Raw genomic sequence first — 24,485 nt, forward strand, 5'->3', positions numbered from 1 at the left:
CTTCACATTCCACTGTTTGCTCCCTGAAGACTCCTGAAAACCACCTTTCAGTGGATGTTATCCAAACAGCCCTTTCTTAAGTCAGACAGGAGCTCCATTTATCGTATCAAATCAGATCTCCTTCATTTAATAAACAAGTTTAGAACAATGCGCTCGGGAGCTCCCTCGTCAGAAGGAGTCAGCTCAGGCGGTTCAGGCGTCTGATAAAACTGCCAAAAGTAAACGTCAAAGAAATGCTTAAAAAATATCAAAAATAAGTTACCAAAAAAACAAACAAATAAGAACAAAGTACCTAAAATGTTTGAACAAGGAGCCAGTTTTTTGCTGAGGTGCCATTCCAACTTATGCAAACCATTTTTTTCATGACTGCTCAGTGTTTCAGCTTCATCTCCAAAATGATTTAGTTGATTTTTTTTCCTAACTGTTCTCCTTACAATTCTCCTCAATGTAACAAGAACACAACCTGACTCCTAGACCTCGTTCACATCTGGCATCAACATCTGTCCTGAGCGACGGGATTGCGCTCAGTGTTAAACACAGGTGTGAATGGCGTCATTGCACATTGAAAACGTCTTCACTCAGACCGCCATCGGAGGTCGCCTTGGCCACTTCTATTCTTGCATACATTTGGAAGTCTGAACACAATCCGTCCTGAGCCGAGCTGTAGGACCGCCCGCTGAACCGACGTGACCCCACACAAGCAGCAGAGTTAGTATCTGGACAGGTAAGGTGTCACAGCTGATGATGTACCAAGGAGTTAACCAAAAACAAGATGGCGTCAAGGCATCTAGGAATGGATACAACGATCACCACCATCGTCTGGAGACCAGGATTAATCAGAAATGAAGGAACCTGATCAGAAAGGAAACTAACAAGCAAAGGTCACTGTGCTTAACCTCTAAAGTTTCTTATGTGGAGAAAACAAACCACCAGCGCAGCAAGAACATGTAGGTCTTTACGTTAAAGACAACAGCAGTTTGCTAAAATGCACAGACCCGAGAAGGGCAATCTTCTCGTTATCACTCGCCACCGAAGGGACGATCGATGACGTTTCTGCCCGTGTCTGCGTGTGTTCATCTGTCGTAAACTGATCTCCTTTAGGAGTCAAGCCATTTCAAGATGGCCGCCACAGCTGGTCAACATCAGGAAATACAAAAGTGGCTATAACTGAGTTTGTTTCAGTGGCGGCTGAGACTCATCCCCAGCACACACTCTGCACGCTCACAGATCAGATCTTTGTCTAACATGTCGTCGTCGAAGACCGTGTGCAGATTAGTGTAAAAATAAATGCGGTATTTTAAGGTTGCCCTGAAATTTCAGATTCTGAGCAGTTTGTCAGCTCAGATAAAACTTCTGCTGTTTCCGTTCCGAGCTCGCCTCGTGCCGCTGTTCGGCTGCAACGTGAACTGAAACGTGCAAAAGTCTTCCAGCTAATCGTAGCACCTGGGCTACAACAGATCAGGTTCACTCAGAGAAACTGAGGGGAACGCCTTCTATCGATACGTTTGAGCTTGGAAAGTGCAGCCCAGCAGCTTCATGCAGCTTTAAACACATTGTTTTCTCTCAGACTACAAACTCTTGTGCCTTTCAGTGAGCCTTTTAACTGTCTGTTAGCAAAATATCTCATGAGCCGCTGGACAGATTTGAATGAAACTTCCAGAAAGTAATCAATAGACGAGCATCTACAACTGAATTGCTTTTGGAGTGTATCCAATTCAAGATGGCCGCCACAGCCAACAGGCCTTAAAAAATACTAAACCAGCTACAACTCAGTCAATTTTACAGATATTGAGCTCAAATTTCATGTGGTAGTAGCTGAGACTGATTCACAACACATATTCTGAGCACTAACAGGTTGTGAAAGATCTTTGCTTAAACATTTGACATTAATTATTTGGAGTCCATTGTGTCTGTCTGTTAACAAAATATCTCATGAACTGCAGGACAGATTTCAATGGAACTCAAAAAGAAAATAATCAGTGGATGTACATCTACAACTGATTAGATGTTAGAGTCAACCCAATTCAAGATTATGTCACATTGGGAAACACAAAAACTGCTATAATTCAGTCGATTTTACAGATCTTGAGCTATAATTTGGTGTGGTAGTAGCTGAACCTCATCCCCCAATAAGGGGATTTTAATGAAACCTTCAGGAAGTAATCACTGGATCTACAACTCGTTAACTTTTGGAGTCAATCCAATTTTAGATGGTTGCCTCAGTTAATCAACGTTAGACAACAAAAAAGCTGCTATAGCTCAGTCAGTTGTACAGATATTGAATTAAAATTCGACGTGGTAGTAGCTGAGAGTCATTCACAACACACGCTCTGTCCATGACATCTCACATTTTTGTATGAGTTTGCAGCATAACCTTATTTTCAAGGTTAGACGGCTACATTTCTCAACATAAGGTGATCTTGGTCTAAACCTGCAGCCCGACTATTTGTTGGAAATGCAACGATCTAACAGTCATACTGACTCATTCTTGTTTGAAACACCGAAGTCTTGCGTCTAGTTAAGAAAACTCACTGCAGCTTATCTCGAAGTTGCAGTTCGGCGTGTTAACCATTTCAACAGCCCTGTTAGGCCACTAATACCACAAGAACAGGGGAAGTTAGAAAAACACCTCCTCCTTTTTGATGCTCAGACTTGTTCAATTTCCTATTGCAAAAAACAAAAAGTAACAGAAAATGTTCTGATATAATGTCCTCTGAAGTAAAATGTATGTCTTGATGCTACTGAGCTCAAGTACTTTCACGTTTTCTCCACAGAAGAGAGTTCTACTCGGCTTGGTTTTCAGGATTTTTGTGTTGAATGTTGCACCCAGGCAGCAGGGAGCGGCTGCTTCTGGAAGCGTGCCTTTAAAAACAGGAATAATAATAATAATAAAACTGAGGAGACGGATGCTTTCTGCAGTCTACGCTCGTCTTTAAAGGTTCGAGCTGCAAAACAGGGAGCTTTTTATCGACCCGCCTGTCAGTCAGCACGAAGCTGGAAACCTGACTGCTGCTAATGGGGTTCATGTGACAGCTGCTGTGTGTGTGACACTTGTGGAAATAACTGACTCTGACACATATTTCAGTGTAAAATATTTCGGTTTTGCAGAGACAATTGTTTGCAGAACTTTCAAACACAGTGTGTGTGTGTGTGTGTGTGTGAGGCAGTTTCCTCTTCAAACACAGTCTTGTGTTGGTTTTTAAACTGTAAGTCAGACTTTAAACTATCTGCGATGCAACAGTTTTACACTGAATTCAAGTGTGAGTACTTTTATGTTTAGTAAGGATTTAGTGGCTTTTACATTGTATTCATATCAAGTTTTATAAAAGGTGAAATAAGCTGAGAGGTAACTGAAACTTTTTTTTTTTATAATTGCCACCTTTGATGCAGACGGAAGTTGACGTTAACAAGCATCAAGCCACCTAGTGGACGCCTGCAGGACACGCTGTCCACTAACATTTAGAGTACCAATGCACGAGGAGTAAAGCTCCTTTGTGACTATTTGGTCATCGTCTTTGGTCTCCGTCTTGATTTTCACGTTCCTACTTGTAAACATTAAAAAAAAACAAAAAACATCAAACTGAGGAGCTTAACTGGGACCAATCTGCTTTGGCCTTCCAGCAGATGTTCTGTAGCTGACTGAACTGGCACTTTGATATTTGAAATGTTCAGTTTTTTTACATAATCTCGGCGAATGAGACAATAAAAACAAGAACCTGAAGTCCAGAGGGCAGTTTTGAGCCTCAGAGCCTCGTGGAGGAAGCTGTTCTGTGAGGAAAGGTGGGGGTGAACGGTTTCTGATTTGGGTGGGTGGGGTCCGTCATGTTGCTCTCTGCCCTGGTTCTGCATCGTCCTCCACTGAAGGGAGGTCATTTCTAACAGCTGATCTTAATCACTCATTTAGAGCGCCTTCCTGTCAGCCTCAGAGCGGTTTTCACACCAGACTGTGATGAAAACCGTCAGGACGCTCTCCGCCACACCCACCCACGGCAAAAGGAGGTCAACGCAGCAGCGCTGAGGCCTCCTCCTGAAACTGAGTCTTTGGTGAGCCCTCTTGTCGGAGCTGCCTGCGTTGGTGACCCATGGGAGGTCATCAGACAGGTCTAAGTATTCCCTGCAAACCTCTCAAAGGGATTTCCTGGATACCTTGCAGAGCAATCACGTGTGAGCAGAGAGCTCAGGATCGACTGAATCTCCCTCAGAGAGCAGAGCGCACACCCAAACTCTCATAGACGCCCATTGTACCTGAGCTCAGAGCTTTGTCTTCAAATGAAGGGCCTTTTTCACTTGTTGTATCACCTAAACAAATCATTTATATGTGTGACAGCCAGTATATTCTGACACCTATAGTTTGCACAGTCACTTGTTTGTTTAAGGCCTTTTTTCTGCTCTGCATTCCTGTCTGCCTAGGTTATGGTCTTGGTTCATTTTCCTTTTTCTATATAGCTTGTAGACATCTTGTCATCTTCGGTTCTTACAAAAGTAAGCCTCTAATTCCTTTTGGGTTTTTAAAAAGTTCTGCTTCAAATGAGTTCTTCTAGTTTGCAGATCAAGAAACACCAATTTCTGTAATAATAAAAAAACAGGACAGAAAACAGAGCAAGCACTTTAAACTTTTATTAATTAATGAAAGACTCAAGAGAAGGCAAGATCTGATTAACAAACTGGGCAAGGCACTGTCTGTCAGTTTACAATCTTTCAGTCCTTTCTGACTCGAGACGACACACTTACAAGCAACTTTTGGACCGTTTGCTCCGCTCGTGGCGCTGAAACAGGAGAGAAAACGCTTCCTGTCCACATTTGTTTGCTCTGAACATGTCATGGTAAATACATGGTGTAGAAAGGAGAAAGCGCAGACTGTATTTGGAGAAAAAAAACAACCAAATAACATCATCCCGATAACATGTTTTATCCATTCAGTAAAAGACATGAAAATTAAACAATTTGCAAAAATATCTATCTCTAAAATACATTTGTGTGAATAAACTCTTTAAACATTCATTTCTACACGACTTGGCACTACAAATAAGTTTGGAAGAATGGCACTAGATGACATTTGTATTTATTTGATACAAACTTCTTTAGACCTGCTTTAATTCGTTCAGTTTATGGCACAGTCGTCTGCGTTTGTCGACGCAGCTCGTTTCCTCCTCCATCGCCTGTTCATTCCTTCGGCTTCAGGAAGTTCAAACGATCGATTTGAACCAAGTTTTTCTTTTTTTTTTTGGTCTTGCACATAATTGATCACAAACGTAAAATCCCAATTACAAACGACACAAAAGGAAGTGCGTGTGGTCCGTTTAAAACGCGCACAGAAGGTGAAAATGTGGCCATTTCTGGCTGCGCTGCTGCGACGAAATTTCAAGTAAACAATCACATCTTTAAAATATGCAGTTTTTTTTAAACCATTTTGAGGGGGGAAAAATGAGCCTTAAATTAAAAAGTACAGTTCATTTTAAACTCTAATTTTTGCTCCTACAGATGAGTTTATTGTCATTTTGTCTACATTGCAATATACTGATTTAAAAAAAGAGAAAGCAAAAACAAACAGCTTCATTTAAAACCCGAATCATCAAAAGTCCTACACGTTGACTACATTCAGCTCCAAATGTTACCTTATTTACAGTAAATTAAATATTACTGAATTCGAAATGAGCTAATTTAGAAACAAAATGAACTAAAGTTAAACATCAGCTGAATGATTTCAACCTCACTCCTTCAGTGTCTGTTGGCTGAAAACAGTTTGTTATCAATTATTTTAATGGTATGAGAGGAGAAGACTTATTTGTCTATAATATTGATTTTTTTATCCTGGTAGAAAAACCTCAAAATTGGCAAATTAACTCGAAAAAAACACCAGATCAGAATGCCTAAAGGATCAGTAGATGTTTAACGTCGCAGCGTGAGTGCGACGTAAATACTGTCTGATTTGTAACAGATGGTAGAAAATTAAAAAAAATAAAAACATAATACTGCTCTAATATTCCTCCTCATAATGTATGCAGGGATGAGGAATGGGGAGGAGAAGTCTCGTGTAAAAGAAAATCCTGCGGGAATATGTGTGTGTGTGTGTGTGTGTGGGATCTAGTTTTTAACTTTTCAATTTGAGTCTGACGCTTTTATTTTGAAACCCGGACAGAAGACGGTGACAAAAAGATACAAAGAAACTAAAAGTTCTTGCTCGCCGTGTCGTAAGAAGAGGCAGGAGCCCTTTGCTAATTATGCTACATAAACCCCCTTATCGGGAATGTACTACCAAAATACAGTATGTCCCTTTAAAACCAGTGACTTGCCTAAAAATTAAATTTAGAAACAATAAGAATTGGAATTTGTCCGGTTCTGTACACTGTGCCGTTGCTTGTGCAGCCACGATATGTTGCTGAGCTGATTTGTTTTGGGGACAGAGGAAAAACAGCCTGGGTGAAGCAGGACAGCAAGGACAGCAAGGACAGCAGTCCAGACGGCACCCCTCCACTGCTGTTCGGGCCCCTGAGCGTCGTGGTGGTGGGCGGGGGGCATCACATGCACTCGAACTCGTCGATGCGCTGTTTGGTGTTCCCCGACCGGATCTGTCTCAGGGTCTTGTACTTGTCGCGTCCGGCCTTCATGTTCTCGGCGTGGATCATGTCGTTCACCGTTTTCTTGGTCTCGTCCCGGGCGTTGGCCAGCTCCGAGCTCAAAGCCTGCAAACACACACACGCGCACACACACACACACATCCACGGCGACCCGCTGCAGTGAATCGAGGCAGGAGATTCATCCTTATCCAGGAAGACAAACAGTGGGGTGTTTGTGTCACTTTGTCTCAACTACTTTGCGACTCTGTCTGCCAAAAAAGTCTGGCATGCTGTTCAGAAGTGAGCAGCTTAAACTGAACACACCGAGAGGAAGTTTGAAACGTTGAAACGGAGAAACTTTTCAAAGGCGCCTGCTTTTGGAATTTGTTGCCAAAAAGTTGGGAAGAGAGAGCCATGTTTACCACTCTGTTGCATCACAACCTGTGACTGTCTGGGGAGGGAGGAGAGGGAGCAGCTGATGGAGCTTTTGTTTTGATAGGAGGTTTTATCTCTTTGTTGCCCTTTTTGACCGTTTTTACTATGAAGCAGTTTGAATTCATGCTGGTTCCTGATTTGTATTTTGGAAACAACAACACCAACAAACGTTCTGATTTGATAAATTACTCAAATATATATAATCTGCTCCACATCAGTGTGGATTTTGTTGATGTTTAGGTTACAAATAAATCTTGAAATTCCACACTTTTCCAGACTCAGATTTTAATTTATAAGCCATTTTTTTGTTGTTGTTTTACATCAAAGTGGCTTAAAATGTTCTTTAAATATATGTGCGGTGGTTAATAATCTGCACACATACAGCCGTCTCCTGTAAAACGAGCGTAGGGACTGAGGGTTCACAGTCCATACAAAAAAAACCATGTTTTTGTGACTTCCATTACATCTGACAACTTGAAGGGCTTTAAAAACTGGTTTTCCCACTTGTTCCATCACGTTCAGAGGGAAAATCTTGAACCCAGTTCCTCAATTTCTGTTTCGTTTTTTTGGCTCCAGCAGCAACTTTCTGTGCATAAATAGCTGGTATCGAAGTAAAGCGTATAGCATTCAGTAAAAGAACTTCTCTCTCATAAGACAACAGAAATGTCAGCTTACGTGCTTTTTGTCCTCTCCTTCTCTGTCAGAAACTTTATCAGATTCAGATGACTTCTTTTACTCGTATTCGCCTTATTAGTTGACTTGATACTAACTGTTTTTGATGCGTTTCCTCTGCTTCCTGCGGTGCAACCCTCAAACTGAATAACTCACATCCTGTCCTTTAACTCTCTGACTTCAGTGGATAAAAAGCTGCTTTAAATATATGTGTTTAAAATCAGCCGTTCTTTTTTTTTTTTCACTTTGACCGATCGCTGGGAGATAAAGGCCAAGTCTTACCAGTAGATGTTTCTGCAGGCGCTCGTTCTTCTCAGCCTCTGTCATCCGCTCCTCCTCGCTGCGGTCCTTGTACGTGGCCGCCGCCGTGAACTCGGCGCTGGCCTCGGCGCTGCTCTCGTCGTTCTCGTCGTGATCGTTCTCCGTGTTGACGGGCTCCTGGACCGCCATCACTTTGTTCTTGAGCTCTTCTTTGGTTTTCTCCAGGTCCTCCTGCACCGAGGTCGCCTGAGGACGCCAAGAGTGACAGTGAGGCGGTGTGTGTGTGTGTGTTACACTGACAGAACTGGTCTTCCATTATTTAATTGTAGCACTTTTTGTTCTTGTCTAAACCTCAACAAATAGTCATTTAACGTCACAAAATGAAGAAAACAGACTGAACACTGTTTCCAAAAGAACAAACTAAACAGCTAATTTGATATTATTAACCTTTTTTGTCAGATATTTTCTGAATTATTGCAGCAAAACAAGAAGCTGTGAGCATCCCGAGAGCGACTGGGTGTCTGTTCACTCCTCACCACAAGATGGCAGCAGAGTTCAGCTTTATTTTCTTTACAGCACAAGGAGGACAAAGAGGAAGCTTGTTTTTTTTTGAGGTTATTACATGTTAATAGTTTTCTTTCAAACATTACTAGATTTACATCTTCTGAACATGCATAAAAAAGAGAAAAAAAAACAATTTTAATAAAAATAGAAAAAGGGATGTGATAATAATAATAACTATCTTTATTGACTTCCTCAATTATATTTAGAAAGTAGAAATGCATCTAAAACATATTGTCAGCAACACTAAAAAAGTTGAAGGGTAGAAATTCAGTTAAATAAGTTTTTATTTTTATCAGAAGAACTAAATAAAGTAGTCGAGGAGGACTCCGAGGTCTGTGCTCGTTGTGTTTTCCTCTTCTCTGAGAGGTGTTTCAGTTTCAGACCGGTCAAAAAAACCCAACAATTAACCACTCCCTTTGGTCTGAGTGAGAGCATTCCTTCTGCAAGTGAAGCAGAGTGAAGTCCGACAGAACCTCCAAGCTTCTGGGTAAACTCAGTTCTCCTGTGGTCTCTTCAGCTTGACATTTGTTAGAAGAACTTACGTCTATAAAGACACACTTAACACATCAGCAGAGTCATGGACCCAGCTGGACTAACAGCCTGGATCAAAACGAGGATTTATCTGTTCACTGTCCCTCTGTCGGCGGGACAGTGGACAGTAACATTTCTGTGAGTTGATCTGCTGCTTCCTGTGTGCTCGATGCAGCTTCAGGACGGCGCAGCGGCTCTGGCGGTTGCAGTGGTGGCACTGGTTCTCATGCAGAACCACCTGACGCTCGAACGTCACAAGCTACCAACGTTACACACAACAGTTTGTCCAGGCTAGATAAGTTATTTGCTTTTTTTTACAGAATGCAATAGATTTAATTCACTGATGCTCAGGCCATCCTCCTTTGAAAAGACAACACTTCACATCCAATCCTGACCCCCCTGCTCATTATTTAAATGTCCATTCTCTCTCTCATTTTGTTGAGTTAGCGTCTTGTTTCGTATCCTCGGTTTGGTTTGGTTGCTTTGGCCTCTTTTAAATGCGTCATTCAGTTGCACCTTTTTTTGTTTGTTTTCATTCTGGCTGGTTCTGAGTAGTTATCTGAACATTTTGGGGGTAAATAAAAAAAAACCAAAAACAACCATCTTCTCTGTTTTACTGGTGGTCCCCCTGACTGTTAGGGCCGTCGTAAAGGACTGTGGGTGTTCTGTATGTTTTCGCAGAATATTATACCATATGATGCTGGAAGTTTCCACACACATTTATAGCACCACTGTTTAAATATATCTGGCCAACGTTTGCAGTGAACGGCCTGGGACTTCCCTCTCAATACGAGCTTCAAACTAAAACTTAGCAAGGTCTGTTTTCAAGGTGACTCCCAAATGTCTATTTTTAAATCGAACCCGCCGTGTCCTGCTTTGACTCTGATGAACTGATGCACTAGTGTGTCTACACGATCCAACTAGGATTAAAATACTCTGAATAAAGAAAGTCAATTCTTGTTACCTCTGAAAAGGCTCCTTTTCAATTTAAAAGGTCACTTCAGATTGTTTGAAGTGCGGTTCGGTGGAAAGGTTATGAATAATTAATAACTTACCTGGTGTAGCTAGCTCTTTGAACAACCTCAGTTTGAATTATGACCACACTGATGAGCTGATGGCTAGTCAGAGTGTGACAAACTGGATTACTGCCGTTTTAAAACTAATCCAATCTAAAATATTTCAAGGCTGTTCATGTGAGCATGACTTTACATCAGCCTTTGCACCTTTATCAATTTCACATTGAAATTCAAACAGCTGTCTACAACAGGTAAGATGTTAAATGTTTATAAGTTGTCCACAGATCTGTCCATTTAAGAGATAAAACCAGTAATATTTATTTAAATCTTGCTAACGTTTTGAAGGGTGGCTGGTCTGAGAGCAGAGCATGGAGCAGTCGAGGCTCGTCTGCAGGAAAGGTCGACGATGCCCTCCACGACTCAGAGCCGGTTAAAGGCCAAAGAAATGGATTTGTATGGAAACTTAACCTTTCTGAATGAATGAGCCATGTTTTCCAGTGTTAATAAGATCTACAGCTGACCTAATGTGCAGCCTGCAGTCAACGGAGAGAAGTAAGAACTGAGAGCGCACCTTTTGTTGCCACTCTGTCGCCTCCTCTTCCTTCTTCTTCTTAGCGTCCTCCAGCAGGGAAATCTTTGAAGTCAGATCAGCCAACTCAGTGGCCTGAAAAAAGAAAAAAAAAAAGGGTTTTGTTCACTCGGTATTTAAAACTTTACAAACATGTAACTGGTTCAATCCGTTTGAGATCCTGTGTTTATGATTAGTGAGCGCTGTTGGAAGCTAACCAGGTGTTCCTGGTTCTTCATCTGGCTCTCGGACTGCTGCAGCAGGGCCATCTTGGCTTCCTCGGCGCCCTTCAGCTCGGCCTCCAGGCGCTCGGCCTCCACCTGGGCTCGCTTCCTCTCCTGCTCCAGCTCCAGAGCCCTATGTGTCTGCTCCTCCAGCTCTGCGCGTACACACACACAAACACACACACACACGGGAGTACTGACGGTGTCCATCACGTCAGCGAGCTCTACAGGCGTTCGTGAAATGTCGCCCACCTTGTTGGGCTTTTTTCGTCTGGTCCTCGATCTGCTTTAATCGCTCCATCAGCTCCTCCTTTTCCTTCTCGATCTTCTCCTTCTCTTTTTCCGCCATTTCTCGTTTCCTCTTCTCATTCTCCAGCAGAGCTCTAATGGGAACAAAATGAGATGGTTTGGATTTTAAGCAACCTCTTCAAAAGTGGATCACTGCACTTGACGGAAACCATCACCCAGTAAGAAAAGGTTTGTGAAATACGGGGATTTAAACCGTTTGGTTCCGCTGACAGCAGCGGGTGTTTTCAATAAAACCCAAAAGCTTACCTCTCCATCTTCTTGTGATTCTTCTCCTCCCGAGCCTGAGCCTTCATCTGCTGCACTTCGATGGTGTCCGGCTTGCGGCGGCGCATGTACAGCTCGTGGTTGCCCATGCACAGAGCCAGGATGCGTTTGTTGATGCGCAGTCTTGGGGCGTAGAATACAAAGTCCTACAGGTCCAGGCAGGTTTGCATCAGAAGTCATGCATAAGTAAAGGCCCTTAGTGGCAGAGTTTATAGCTAAGACGATCTTATCACGAGAGAGTTATAATCAACCTCATTCGAGATCTCGAGAGACGAGTTAGCTCTCAGAGTATGTGTTGAGGATGACTCTCAGCTACTACCACGTCAAATTTTAGCCCAATATCTGTAAAACTGACCGAGTTGTAGCTATATCTGTGTTGGCTAATGTCGATTAGCTGTGGTGGCCATCTTGAATTGAGTTGAATCCAAAGGTTAATCACGTGTAGATGTACAACCAGTGTTCACTTTCTGAAAGTTTCTTTAAAATTTGTTAAGTGGTTCATTAGATATTTTGCTAACAGACGAACAGAATTGATGCCAACAGTTAATGCCAAAGTGTTCAGCTAATATCTTGTGCAATATGTACAGTGGTCAGAGTATGTGTTGTGAATGACTTGGCTACTACCACAACAAATTTTAGCTCAATATCTGTAAAACTGACTGAGCTGTAACTATTTTTGTGTTTTGTAAGGTTGCCTAGCTGTGCATCTTGAAAGGGCTTGGCTCCAAAAGTTAATCAGTTGTAGAAGTACATCCAGTGATTACATTCTGAGAATTTCATTCAAACTCGTCCAGTGGTTCATGAGATATTTTGCTAACAGACAGACGAGAGCACACACACAGACATCAGTGGGCCATAAACACAACAGAAAACACTCCTGAATGGTGACTTGTGTTCAGAGTTTACATACAGGCGCTTTCTTGTCAATCGGCTTGATGACAAACTTCTTGTCATTGAAGGAAATGTTCCTTATTTCGCTCCAAGGAAATCCAATTTTGGGAGTCATCCTGTAAGAAAGCGCAGCAACAGAAAGGCCCGATCAGCACCGAACTTCGCACCGCGGCCACCGTGAAAACCAGACGCCGCTCGTTCACTCACTTGTCGTTCTGCTCGTAAATGTTGAGGCCGAGGGCGTCCACCCCGAGCCACAGCTCTGTGCCTTTCTTGTTCTTGATGTTGAAGTAGTTGACTCCGTACATCTCCAGGTCCTGAGCGATCTTCAGGTACTCCATCATGGACTCCTCCCTGTGGGAGACAAAACCGGACCAGGCTCTCGGTCATTTTTATGCTTGCGAAGGTCAATCAGCTGTGGCGGCCATCTTAAATTGGGTGGATTCCAAAATTTGAATCAGTTATAGATGTACACCCAATGATTCCTTTCTGAAAGTTTCACTAAAATCAATTTAGTGGTTCATAAGATATTATGCTAACAGACAGACCAGGGCAACTTCAACATTTAATGCCAAAGTTTTAATAAACAGATATAGCGCCATCAGTTAGCGCTTGGAGCATATATTGGGTATGATGCTCAGCTATAACCACGCCAAATTTTAGCTCCATATCTGTAAACTTCACTTAGTTATGCTCATTTATATATTCGCTAAGCTTGTTCAGCTGTGCGGCCATCTTGAATGGGGCTTGCTCCAAAAGTTAATCAGTTGTAGATGAACATCCAATCATTTAATTCAGAAAGTTTCATTAAAATCCATCCAGCGGTTCATCAGATATTTTGCTAACAGACAAACGCACCTCATCATGCCCTTGTGTTCCTCGTGCCACACTTGAATCCTCTCCTCCCACTGCTCCTTGTTGAGCTTGTGCTGATCCTGAACCCTGGAAACACGAGACGAGCCGAGTGTCACTCAGACTCCGGTTGTCGAGACAGTGGGGGTTGGGGGTTGGGGGGTGGCTGTACCTCTGAGGGAGCAGGTTCTCCCCGCTCAGGTAGCCTGGCGTATGCACCTCCTTGTTGTAGTCGGCGAACTTGGCTTGCACGGCGTAGGAGGCCAGGAGCACGGCCGTCTCCGGCGGGCAGTAGATGTCGTCGTTCAGGATGGCCTCCTTCACCTGCAGGAAGAAGAGGCGCTGTGTGGCTTCCTGGATCAGCTCCTCCGAGACGTCCTCGGGGAAGAACTTGGCTCGGAACTTAAAGAGCAGCGGGCTTTCCTTCCTCACATCCTGGGCTGTCACCTAAAATAAAATATAACGTGGCACCGGTGACGGGGTGGAGTTCAAGGCCCAAAACGGCTCGTTTGTTTTTTTTTGTTTATTTCAACGGAATCGTTTTTAGCTCGACAAAGAGCCCACCTTCTTATTGAGCTTCAGCCATGTGGAGAAGCCCTTCGTGTCCTGGTACTGGAGTCCAAAATACCACACCTCTCGCAGGCCAATGGTCTTTACAACCTGAAAACACAAAGAGGTTGTTAAAATAACTTGAAGTACGAGTTGCTGGAATACCTCAGGGTGATGTAATGGCACCGTGGCGAGGAGGTTTTCCGTTGGAATCTTGGCCGGTGATTCCCTGATTGCACTTTCAGATTATTTGTTTTCGTGCCTGACTGGGCTTTGTCCAAATCCTGCAGCTTCCTCCCACACCTAAAACCATTTAGTTAGCTGGTGATTTTATACCAGCTGTAGGGGGCTTCAGTTTCTTAAAGATCTAAGGTCATTTAGAGATCTGCTTCGGTGTGTTGACTCTATTAATGACTTATTGGCTACTTTTAGTTTTAACCTAGCTAGCACTTTATTACTTTTAACTTTTATTTAGCCTTTTGCTTTTCATACTTAGCTAGTGTTCTACTTTTTAGCTTTCAGCTAACATTAGTTGCTTTTAGCTAGCCTTTTGCTGTTTAGCTTTTAGCCAGCTCTTTGCTACTTTTAGCTTTTAGCTAGCCCTCTGCTACTTTTAGCGTTTAGCTAGCATTATACTACTTCTAGTCTTTTGCTACTTTTAGTTTTTATCATGTGTTTTGCTGCTCTAGGTCTTTTGTTACTTTTAGACAGCCCCTTTTCATACTTTCAGCAAGTGTTCTGCTTCTTTTAGCTAACATTTTGCTACATTTAGCTTGCAGCTAGTATTTTGTTACATTTTGCTTATAGCTATCATTCTTTTTACTCTTGGCTTTTAGCTTCCTGCTTCTTTTAGCTTTAACCTAGTGTTTTGACCCCTTCTATGTTTTAGCTAGCATGTTGCTTCTGTTAGCTTTAACCCTCCTAACTCTTCGGTCATTTCCAGCAGACGTTCGGCTCTCCCTCACAGGGTGTTAGCTCCTCAGTTCTCTGTCTGCTGAGCTGTCCAGGTGAACCCCGTCTTTTCAGTCCCCCCCGGCAGTCCTCAACAGAACAAAGAGGATAAAGGTCTAATGGACCGAGGGATGGACAGAGGGCCGCCCCTGGCTGTGGTTTAACCTTTCTCCTCCGGACCTGGTCTGTGACCTTTGACCTCAGAGCTCCACGAATAGACCCTGCTGGCAACACTGTTAGGTTTATTCACTTTAACAATAACAGATTTTTCTGTCTAAAACTTCACTCAAACTGAGCCTTTGTAACGTCTGAAAAGTCAGATACTAAAGAATAAAAACACTTAGTGACGGTAAATGTTCTTTTATGTTTTGAGGTGTGTAACAAAAGTTAATGCTGTTTATTTCTACAAAAAAGTAGGGTTTTATTTGTAAAAACGCTTGTGTCGAATCACCTAAAGGATTATTGTTTATAGTTTGTTGCCATGGAAGGCAGGTGATCATGTATATACCTGGGTGTTTATCTGTCTGTTAGCAAATTATCTTGAAAAAAAAAAAAATCATGAATTGGATGAAATGATCACTTCCTGAAAGCTTTGTTATAATTCGTGCAGTGGTTTGTGAGATATTTTGCTAACAGACAGACTCCAAACAGTTAATAAAACTTTAATCTTGTTCAATCTGTTAGCCCTCAGAATGTGTGTTGGGGAGCAGTCTCAGCTACAACGGCACCATTTTCTAGGTCAGTATCTGTCATTTTTGTGTTGTTTAAGGTCAGTTGGCTGTGGCAGCCATCTTGAATTTGGACTGGCCTCAAAACAGTGTCAAATATGAGTCAGACCGTTAAGAATTTTAGGCTTTCAAGTCGATTTAAGTTCAGAGGGACTCCGGTGCATGCGTAAGGGATTGATAAACGGGTCAGAGGAGGAAGTCTGTCCTACCTGGTCAAAGAGCTGCTTTCCTGTTGTGTTGGGCTGAATGGCGAACTCCAGCTCCGCATCCATTGTGGTCACTCTGACGCTAATCTGAGGAACAGGGAGGAAAAAAAACTCAACGTCAACACGGACGGCACACAGACAGCGTTCTGGATACATTCAGCGTGTTTCACCGAGCTGGAACAAATATGAACTTTCAAGAACAAGTGCTTTGATGAGAAACGACAGACTTGTGTTTAAAAGCTTTAATCAATAATAAATGTAGTATAGAATAAGAAATGTGTTAAAAGTGTTAGACTGCACATATCCTTTTTATAAAATAGGTTCAATCAGTGCACAGCTGCCCCATTAAAACCCACTATCATATTGTTTTTGAGTGTTATATTTTGACAAAAATGGAATCAGAATTGACTCCAGACCCAGGACTCCACACTGTGCTTCAAACGCCGTGCCAATCTGGCTCGGTCTGAGCACAGAACTTATCTACAGGAAGTAACCACATCCTCTGGAGGCTGGGCCATGCGGGGTGTGACGGCTAAACGGCGCTCTCTCTCATGAGAGTCGTCTACATCCTGTCATGAATCAAGAAAACTTGAATGCTGCTCAAACTCTGTGCTGTAGTGGATTTTTTCTTTTTTTTTTACCAATATCTGAAAACAGGGTTGATTTTCGCTTCAGGTTGCCTCATGGGTCCGTTACAGCCGCTCGTTTAACTGGCTTTTTATTTGAAAATGGTTGCCGACTCATCCCGTGGTGCAAACCCATTCATTAAAAGTCGAAGGAATTTGTTTAAACCTCTAATTGTCCAGTCAAACAGGATCTTGAGGTCGGGCAGGAATCTTTCACTTTCTCTCCGTTAGGCGGTGATGCAAACAGCAGGCACGCATGCCTATCAGGAAATAACTGTGCAGCCAGAGGCCCACGCCTGCCCTCGCCAACAATGCTGCGCATTATTTCCCAGTTGCGGGGCTGATTAGAGTTGCGTTCTTTCCCATCCGTGTCAGCAGGACCGCATTTACAGCTCAGGACACCCTCCTCTCTGTCACTTCCTGTCACCCCCCCAGCAGTCAGGAGTCCAGTACGGCTATGTAAAGTCGTTTTATTTGAGGAAGAATTTAGGCGGAACAGCTGAGCTTAGAGGAATTTGGGTTCTTTTTTTTTTTCCCTCCCTGTGCAGAAAGTGTTCAGCTCACCACCACCACCACCCTGCCTGTGATTAAGCGGTTTCACTTCCGGAGTCAGAATGGTTATTCTTGCATGAAAAGGGAACTACGCTTCTCAATTTTCTGCCTGGTTTGGGTGTGTCGCTCACGGCCAGAACTCAAAAGCGCTCCGGGCGCTATTTTTAGCGCACACCGCTCTCAGGCCCATGAGTCAAGTTTCCATGAATTCATCTCGACTTTTTATGAAACCTAAAGGCAACATTCAACAGGTGTTAATTAGGAAGTGTATAATTATTCTTTGGTGACACTGTTTGATCATTACTGACTTCCTGAAAGGGTTTCCTCAAGAATCTTCTCTCACACATATACAGAAACTACAAAACGGGAGAGAAATTTGGCCATAACATCAAAGAAAAAAATGGGAAACTGTTATAGTAATCATTAAAGATAAACATGCAAATTATGGAATTTTAAATTTGGTTTTCAATTCCAGGTTATTCATTTTTTGTTTCTTCGATTTGCCTCTTTGGTCTCCTTGAAGTCCGCTAATTTGAGGGCGGCCATCATTGTTTTAGAGACAATACAGTGAAAAGCATAATTAGAAACTTCTGAATCATTTTTAAAACAATGAACAAACATTTTGTTAGATGTGGTCATGCCTACAAGAGAAAAAAAAGCAATACACAACATTTTATCAGTTTAGTCAGATTTTGGGTAACATAAGTAAATGATGAGGTGGTACTGACATCAGCTTATTACTTAGAGTAAGATCATCAGGGCTGATACAGATAACAGTATTCATTCTATACTGTGTATTTGTACTCATAAAAGTGTTTCAATACAACTTAAACAGAGTTGGAGCAGTCAGCTGTCTGATGTTTATGTCATTTAAACTAAAAGGTGAACATTAAACAGTTTAGTATTGTGTATAAGTCTGACAGTCATCAGATGTAAGACATGGCTGAAAATCCACAGGGAATCTAGAAATGTTCTAGTAAGGCTGAAAATTCTGGCTTCTGAAAAGAAATCTGAAAACACTGTTTGTCACAAAATACAGAGTTCGAGAAACTTCACTAAAAGAGCCAATAAAATGTGAAAAACTCAATGAGAGGGTAGGTTCATGGAGAGGTGAAGTGAGGACAATTCCCAGGTTACACCAGCAGGAGCAGGAATCTGAGTCAAACTTTTTGGATTATACAATGGTACTCTGATCAAACAATGTATTTTACAAAGATAAATATGTTATAAAGAAAATATCTATGACGTCTGCATTTGTCCTGTTCTTACAATCTGAACCCGGTGATATCTGAGTGTGTGTGTGTGTGTGTGAGAATCACAACCACAGTTCTTTTCAACTCGACACAAGACGGCAAAGAAGATAAAGCTCTCAGGATCACAAAGGAAGCAAACTGTGGCCTGAGATTTGTTTGGGGTGACAGAGCAGCACGTCCCCGACGCCGTGTACGGCACGCGTGGTTTGTTGTACTACTTGTAGTATCCGAACACAATAACGGCTGATAAAACTGGGTCACACGTCTGAGTCATCTGTAAAAGTCACTCCAAATCTAAATGACTCGGTAACAACATGTCCTCTTAGCAACCAGGGAAAGAGCCCGATTGATAACAGACGTTTATATCTTTATTATCCAGTCAGGCGAACATTTCAACTTAAGTATAAGCATTGAGCGGTTTAGCTAATAGTGATATAAATAGGAAAAGTGACGAGACGATTGAAGCAATCTTGGGTGAGGCTTGTTCAACAAATCGCCATGTCAACAACACAACAAGTATGCTTATGTGGTCTAAAACCAAAATAAGCAATTATGATCCCATACTAGCGAAATATATTTACAACATGCTAACAGAAAAGTACCAGTGCAGCAAAAACCAACTGAGTTTATTGTCAGTTTCGACGTGAACACCACTCTAGTTCTGGGCCTGATTTGTCTGCAGTAAGTGTCGGTGCATCGCTCTGCAGAAACCTTATGACTGAGTTCAAACTGAGGGACAGGAAGAGGACGAGGTTCCTGTCAAAGCAGAGGGACCACACACAACCGCACACCAAAAAAAAAAAAAAAAAAGAGCAGCTGGCTCTTTTAAAATGTCACTAAAAGTAACATTAATCCTTGACGGAATTCTGTCCAATGGTTTGTGGCATATTTTGCTAACAGACAGACACACAAGCAAAAGCATCATCATCTGCTTAGCCTTTCAGCCACGGGTGATGGTTCAGTTTTTATTGTTTGTCAAAAAAAAGGGGGCTTTCTGTGGAATTATTGTTTATTCTTGCAGACACCCGTCAGCTACAGCCTGTTTACAAACCTGTCCCATGTTAAATGAGCCCCCTCCTGATAACACTTTCCTGCCAAGGTCTTTATAATGTTCAAACTACACATGACGCAACAAGAACCAACTTGGCAAAAACACAGAACTAATGCATGCAACATAACTCTGTGTATTAATAACTTTAATCGTTCCCAAAAACCTGCTAAAAATGTGCCTGCTGCTCAGTCGTACAGAAGAGCCACTACTTCTGACGCTGACGTGGTTTTATGACCCCTGTTCCTCCACGTAGAACCAAGGTGGCCTATATTTTCGCAGGTCAAAATACGGAGGTTAGAAAACAGATTAAACTCGCACTTTCTTCGCACAGAAATGCCATGAACTCTGGCTCACTGAAACGCCTCGATGATTTCATTCCTTTATGTGGCGTGGGGTTTAAATTCTCAACGACACACTTTTATTATGAACAGAGACAAATTATAACAATAATAGCCTCATATTCTCCAGTACTTAGACTCTACCGCAGTACAACATACAGTTGCTCTGATTGAAATATGTGCTGTAAAAAGAAAGAAAAAAAAATCAACATAAGCTTGTAAAAGCAGTTATAAACGACCAAAAATGGAGTACTTACATCTTGGACTGTGACGTTCTCGCAGTTTTAAAGTGGAACATAAAAAAAGTATTAGAAAAAGAAAAGCAAGCTGTTTGTGTAAAAACGCCACGAGTTTTGATGGTAGTTTGCTGGCCGCCTTCGGCTCCACTCAGGCCTAATCTGCTGCGCTATGTGCTCCACAGACCCATTTAATCTCCTGCCTGCATACCTCCAGGTCTTTTCGCTCACCGCGTCTCCATAGACACCCTCGCTAGAGAGCCCGACGCTTCCTACGACCAACACGACTCCTGTCCTCAAAGCTGCGCACCGACCGGCCTCAACTGGTAAGTTTGGATAAATAACTGCTGCTGGAGTTAAAACCAACTGGTTAGCTGCTGCGTCAACACTGACACTGCTGTATTACTTCAATAAAAAGTAGATAAGTAAGAAAGCAAACTGCAGCTGGGGTTAGGTGAGATCATACAAGACTTTTAGCACTACCTCAAGATGGCCGCCACACGCAACTCACCTTAGATAACACAAAAACGGCTATGACTTTTTGCAGATACTGAGCTAAGATCTGGTGTGGTTGTAGCTGAGAGTCATTCCCAACGCATACTCTGAGTGCTGCTCGTTTCCTTAAAGCTCTATCAGTTAAAGTCAACCCTGTTGGTCTGTTAGCAAAATATCTCATGAAACACTGGACAGAGTTTGATGAAACCTGCAGAAACTTATCACTGGATGTGCGCCTGCAGCTGAATAACCTTTGGAATCAATCCAATTCAAGATGGCCACCACAGCTAATCAAAATTAGCCAACACAAAAATGTCTACGATTTTACAGGTAGAGCTAAAACCTGATGTGGTAGTAGCTGAGGGTCATACACAAGACATACTCTGAGCGTGGCGTCTCACAATATTGCATGAGACTGAAAATGGTTTGACCAAGATGGATACAAATCAGTAAGTTCTCGACAAAAGATGATCTTTTCTGGCATAATAGGCAGCCAAGGCCTTTAATCTGGTTGTTTTAATGCTTCAAATGGAGGTATTTTGGTAATAATGTCTGTATGAGTGGGTGACTAAACTGTAATTACAGATAACAGTGAGAAGTAAACAATCTAAATGCAACAACAACGACAGTGCAGCTCAGTTTCGTTATAAAGTTACTGATAAGGCCGAAGAAGCCAAGACTACAGCGAGTTCTGTGCGTGGCGTGCTGCTTTAATGCAATCGAAAGAGGGGCATGGCGTCTGAGGAGCTCGCTGGGGGAAGCAGGGAGGAGAGCAGCCAGACTGTGATGTGAAAGTCCTTATAAGGCTGCAGGCGAGGAAATTACCAGAAAGGAACTGATGTAAGCACAGAAACCTTGAGTCACAACATGACTTCCTTGGGAAACTGAAGCACGGCCAAGAGCAGTCCAGCAGAGGCCGAGTTTGTCCGTAGTTAGAGAGATTGCAAAATATGTTTTTTTTTTTTTTTTTTATTGGGGGAAAAAAAAAAATAGAAATGTGGGTTGGAAAAACTAGAGAACTAAAGCAGCGATCTGAAAAAACTTTGATGAGCCGTGAATCTTGTGCTTTTTGAGCGAGCTGCAGCAGAAAGCCGAACTTTCACTGACTGCGATGTGAATTCTGGGCCGTTTGCTGAATGCGTACATCTCACTTCCCCCTTTCCACCCCCGTCGCCAGCTGAATGAACACGGCGCCACCAGCTAAAGAGAAGGGAAACCGACCAACCCCCGAGCGCCACCTCTGTCAGGTGACTCGACTTCTTACGGCTAGAATTCGTCTGCACAAATAAAAGCCAACATTTGTCCTGCCGGCAAATCACACAGTGGTTATTATTCCACCTCTAAAGCCACAATTCTTCAGTTTTTTTTTAGATGCTGCTGCTTCCTCTTCATCTACTCTGTCCTCTGTCCCAGTTCCCTCTTCATTACGAGCCGCCTACACTCTCAACACAGCTGCATTTTCTTTACGCCGACCAAACAGCAACCTCTGAGGTGTTGGAGGTTCATGCTGCTGCAAATCTGACGCTGCTCAGCTCAACAACTTCATGTAAAAATGTCTGCAAACACTTGTCGAGAAGATTAATAAATAATATATTAGCGCTTAAATGTACTGTACGTTAAGCGTGATGGGTTTTCTAGTATTTAAAAAAAAAAAAAAAAGGTTGACAGACATTAAATGGCCCAGCAGTAAATTCTTTTCATAGCCGACTGACAAAAATAGGCGTTTATGTCAGTGGTAACAATGCCCAACGTTTTTTATTCTGGGTGACAGACTGGGGAGGAGGAACGTAGAGGAAGTACGAGCAGAAACAATTATACAGGAAGGGAGCAGGTACAGAGCCAGGAGCCCCTTTAGCTAAAGCTTTGTGTATGTTCCACATGGTTTGCACGAGAAGGAGAAACAAACATGCAATCAGAACCTGTAAAAATCACACACCTGCAGCTTCAACTTCACTGGGATTCAATCCACTGAAAGATAGCGACGATTTAAAGAACAGCAGTGTCTTGAACGCACCATCGAGTTGGCGTAATCGTTTTCACAGGGAACGCTATTTTATCAACCTTTACGTCGGCGTCAGTTCCATATTATGCCGGAAAACATTTACACGGGTGTTCTGTAATCCCGTCACGGACATGGGAGGCTCTGAAGTGATTTCCAAACATTAAAAAAGTCGATTTGGTTAAGAGAGTCAGCAGAGTAGTTGATGCGTGGTGCCGTTTGTCCCAGCAGGGTTACCGTAGAAACATGTTGCATCAAAGCTGAGCGCTTTCACGTGTTTTTCATCTTTTCTTCGCTGAACCCTGAAGAATCTACATCTGTGAACAACAGCTAAAGTTATCATAGTGTACCCTGCTAGGAATTACTTTGAAATTAGCAATTAGCATCTATGCTAACTGTTGGTGAGCAGCCTGTGATTTACACAGACAAGTTGTTGTGTACTCCCTAATGTGTTTATTTACGTGAAATAAGCCACAATCATTTAAGTTTTCCAGATTATCAAAATGAACCAACAATCATTTTATAATCTCACTGCAGTCCCCTGAATTGCAAGCCAATCGAACCAATAAATATTATAATATTTCGGCCAGGATAGTAAAGTAATGCAAAACTGACAATAATGTAACGGGTTTATAAAACAGTGGTTGGATGAACTGCTGAACCATCTCAGATTTGAGCTGTTTTTAAGATCCCAGCAATCCACTTCGGTTCTGAAACTGAGCTCGTTCAAAGAGCTATCTACGACGGGTAAGATACTAACCACTCGTAACCCGCTTCCAGAGAAGTGACCTTCCCTCTTAGGTCAGGCTGTGCATGTGGTTAACGTGAGTGTGGAAAAAAGGACGTTTTTCTTTGTTTCTCTGAGTTCAAGGTGTAATTTACAAAAAAAGGCGTGATTTAGAGGGGAAGCGGGTAGAGAGTCTTCACATCAGTGGAAATGTCTAAAGATGGGGGTAAAAGCCACCCTCGTCCCTGTCACCCAGTGATGAAGACATGAGCAGCTATTATGGGCTTTGCCTCCTCTTCTTGTCTTTGTGTTGCCCCCCTCTTTGTGCAGAACATGACCAGCAGAATTTCACTAAAACTTTGGGGTTCTTCTGACCTTCATCCCCAGCCTAGGGTTCTACATTATATGTTAACTGGGGCCCTTTTTTCCCCCCACAGGTTTGGGCAGCACAGCTGGCCTGAGTGACATTTCAAATCCCATCTTGTTACAGAGCTGGATGTGGAAAAAAAAGGAGGCCTTGTTGTAAAAGGAGGGCTAGCTTAGTGGCTACTGCAGGCCACACTTCCGCTGAACCCCTCCTCCCTAAAAAAATAAATAAAATAAAGAGTGAGACTTCAGGGCTTTGCGCTGCGGATTTAAGTTTAAGTGACGCATTTAAGTTTATTTTTAAGGTGTAAAGGTCGGATAGGGGATTTGATAAAAGGCGCTAGTTGCAGTGAAGCGACGGGCGGGAGCGCGCACGCGCACTCGCGTAACGGAAAGTACCGTTAAGTGAGTTTAACCGTTAATTCAAACACCGTCCGGTTTAATTCGCTCTTCAGCGGCAGAGCTGAGGGGGAAGAAGAAGAGTCTGACTGCGGCTCACATTAACACAGGAGGCGAAACAAAGGCTGAGCTGGGTGATAAGGAGGACATTCAGTCGGGTCTTACCGTTTTCGGCATCTTTCTCTTCTTTCAGGTCCGGCTCGGGCTTTGTATAAAAAGTTATCAAACGACTAGTTCGGCAGGAAACTTTGTCCCATCAGAACAAACACCCTCCCGGTTCGAGGACTTTAGAGGAGGAAGGGAAGAGAAGTAAAAAGGTCGACTTTGAAGAGATGTTTTTTAAGCTGGGAGAGTCGCTCTTTGTTTCGCCTTGAAGTAAAACGGACTGATTTCCTGCTAACGGTACCCCTGCTGCTGCTGCTGCTGAAAAAAAAGAAGAAGAAAAAACCACACCCAGAGACCGATGACAGGACAGCAGCCAGGCTGAGAGGGAGGGAGGAGGGAGGCTTCAGGCCGGCGGCTGACTCCGCCTGCAGCTGCTGCTTCATCGGGCCTGCGCCTCATTTATCACCGAGAAAAGTTCCCTCAGCTTCAGCCTTAAACCATACACTTCTTAGGTTCCTGTACTACCAAGGTTCCTGTATTATTACGGTTCCTATATTACTAAGGTTGCTGTACTACAAAGGTTCCTGTATTACTAGGGTTCCTACAATACTAAAGTTCCTATCCTACTAAGGTTCCTGGTTCCTGTACTATTAAGTTTTTGAACTACTAAGGTTCCTGTAATACTAAGGTTCCTATATTACCTATCCTACTAAGGTTCCTGTAATACTAAGGTTCCTATATTACCTATCCTACTAAGGTT

General features: G+C 42.7%; 1 protein-coding gene across 2 annotated transcripts; it reads right to left on the reverse strand.

The window, feature by feature from the left end:
• Positions 1-4,601: 4,601 nt before the first annotated feature.
• LOC108247434 (moesin) lies at positions 4,602-24,060 on the reverse strand. 2 transcript variants are annotated; one of them, XM_017435557.2, is made up of 13 exons: positions 23,786-24,060; positions 15,582-15,665; positions 13,709-13,804; positions 13,317-13,591; positions 13,151-13,234; positions 12,500-12,646; positions 12,312-12,408; positions 11,384-11,547; positions 11,081-11,211; positions 10,823-10,983; positions 10,608-10,700; positions 7,947-8,171; positions 4,602-6,683 (listed from the first exon to the last, which is right to left on the reverse strand). In XM_017435557.2, the coding sequence occupies exons 1-13, from the start codon at positions 23,795-23,797 to the stop codon at positions 6,519-6,521; spliced, it is 1,734 nt and encodes a 577-aa protein (XP_017291046.1). In that variant the 5' UTR covers positions 23,798-24,060; the 3' UTR covers positions 4,602-6,518. The 2 variants fall into 2 exon arrangements, with proteins under 2 accessions (XP_017291046.1, XP_017291047.1); XM_017435558.2 differs by lacking the exons at positions 13,317-13,591; positions 13,709-13,804; positions 23,786-24,060 and having other exon boundaries at positions 15,582-15,640.
• Positions 24,061-24,485: the final 425 nt, after the last annotated feature.

This window comes from Kryptolebias marmoratus, linkage group LG13, assembly GCF_001649575.2.
Source record: "Kryptolebias marmoratus isolate JLee-2015 linkage group LG13, ASM164957v2, whole genome shotgun sequence".
NCBI lineage: Eukaryota > Metazoa > Chordata > Actinopteri > Cyprinodontiformes > Rivulidae > Kryptolebias > Kryptolebias marmoratus.

Bases quoted from the DNA above. Each gene is read 5' to 3' on its own strand.
- LOC108247434 (XM_017435557.2), bottom strand. The intron at 13,592-13,708 runs GTGGGCTCTTTG...ATTTTATTTTAG, and splicing joins GGCTGAAGCTCAATAAGAAG to GTGACAGCCCAGGATGTGAG. The intron at 13,235-13,316 runs GTACAGCCACCC...TCGTGTTTCCAG, and splicing joins GAGAACCTGCTCCCTCAGAG to GGTTCAGGATCAGCACAAGC.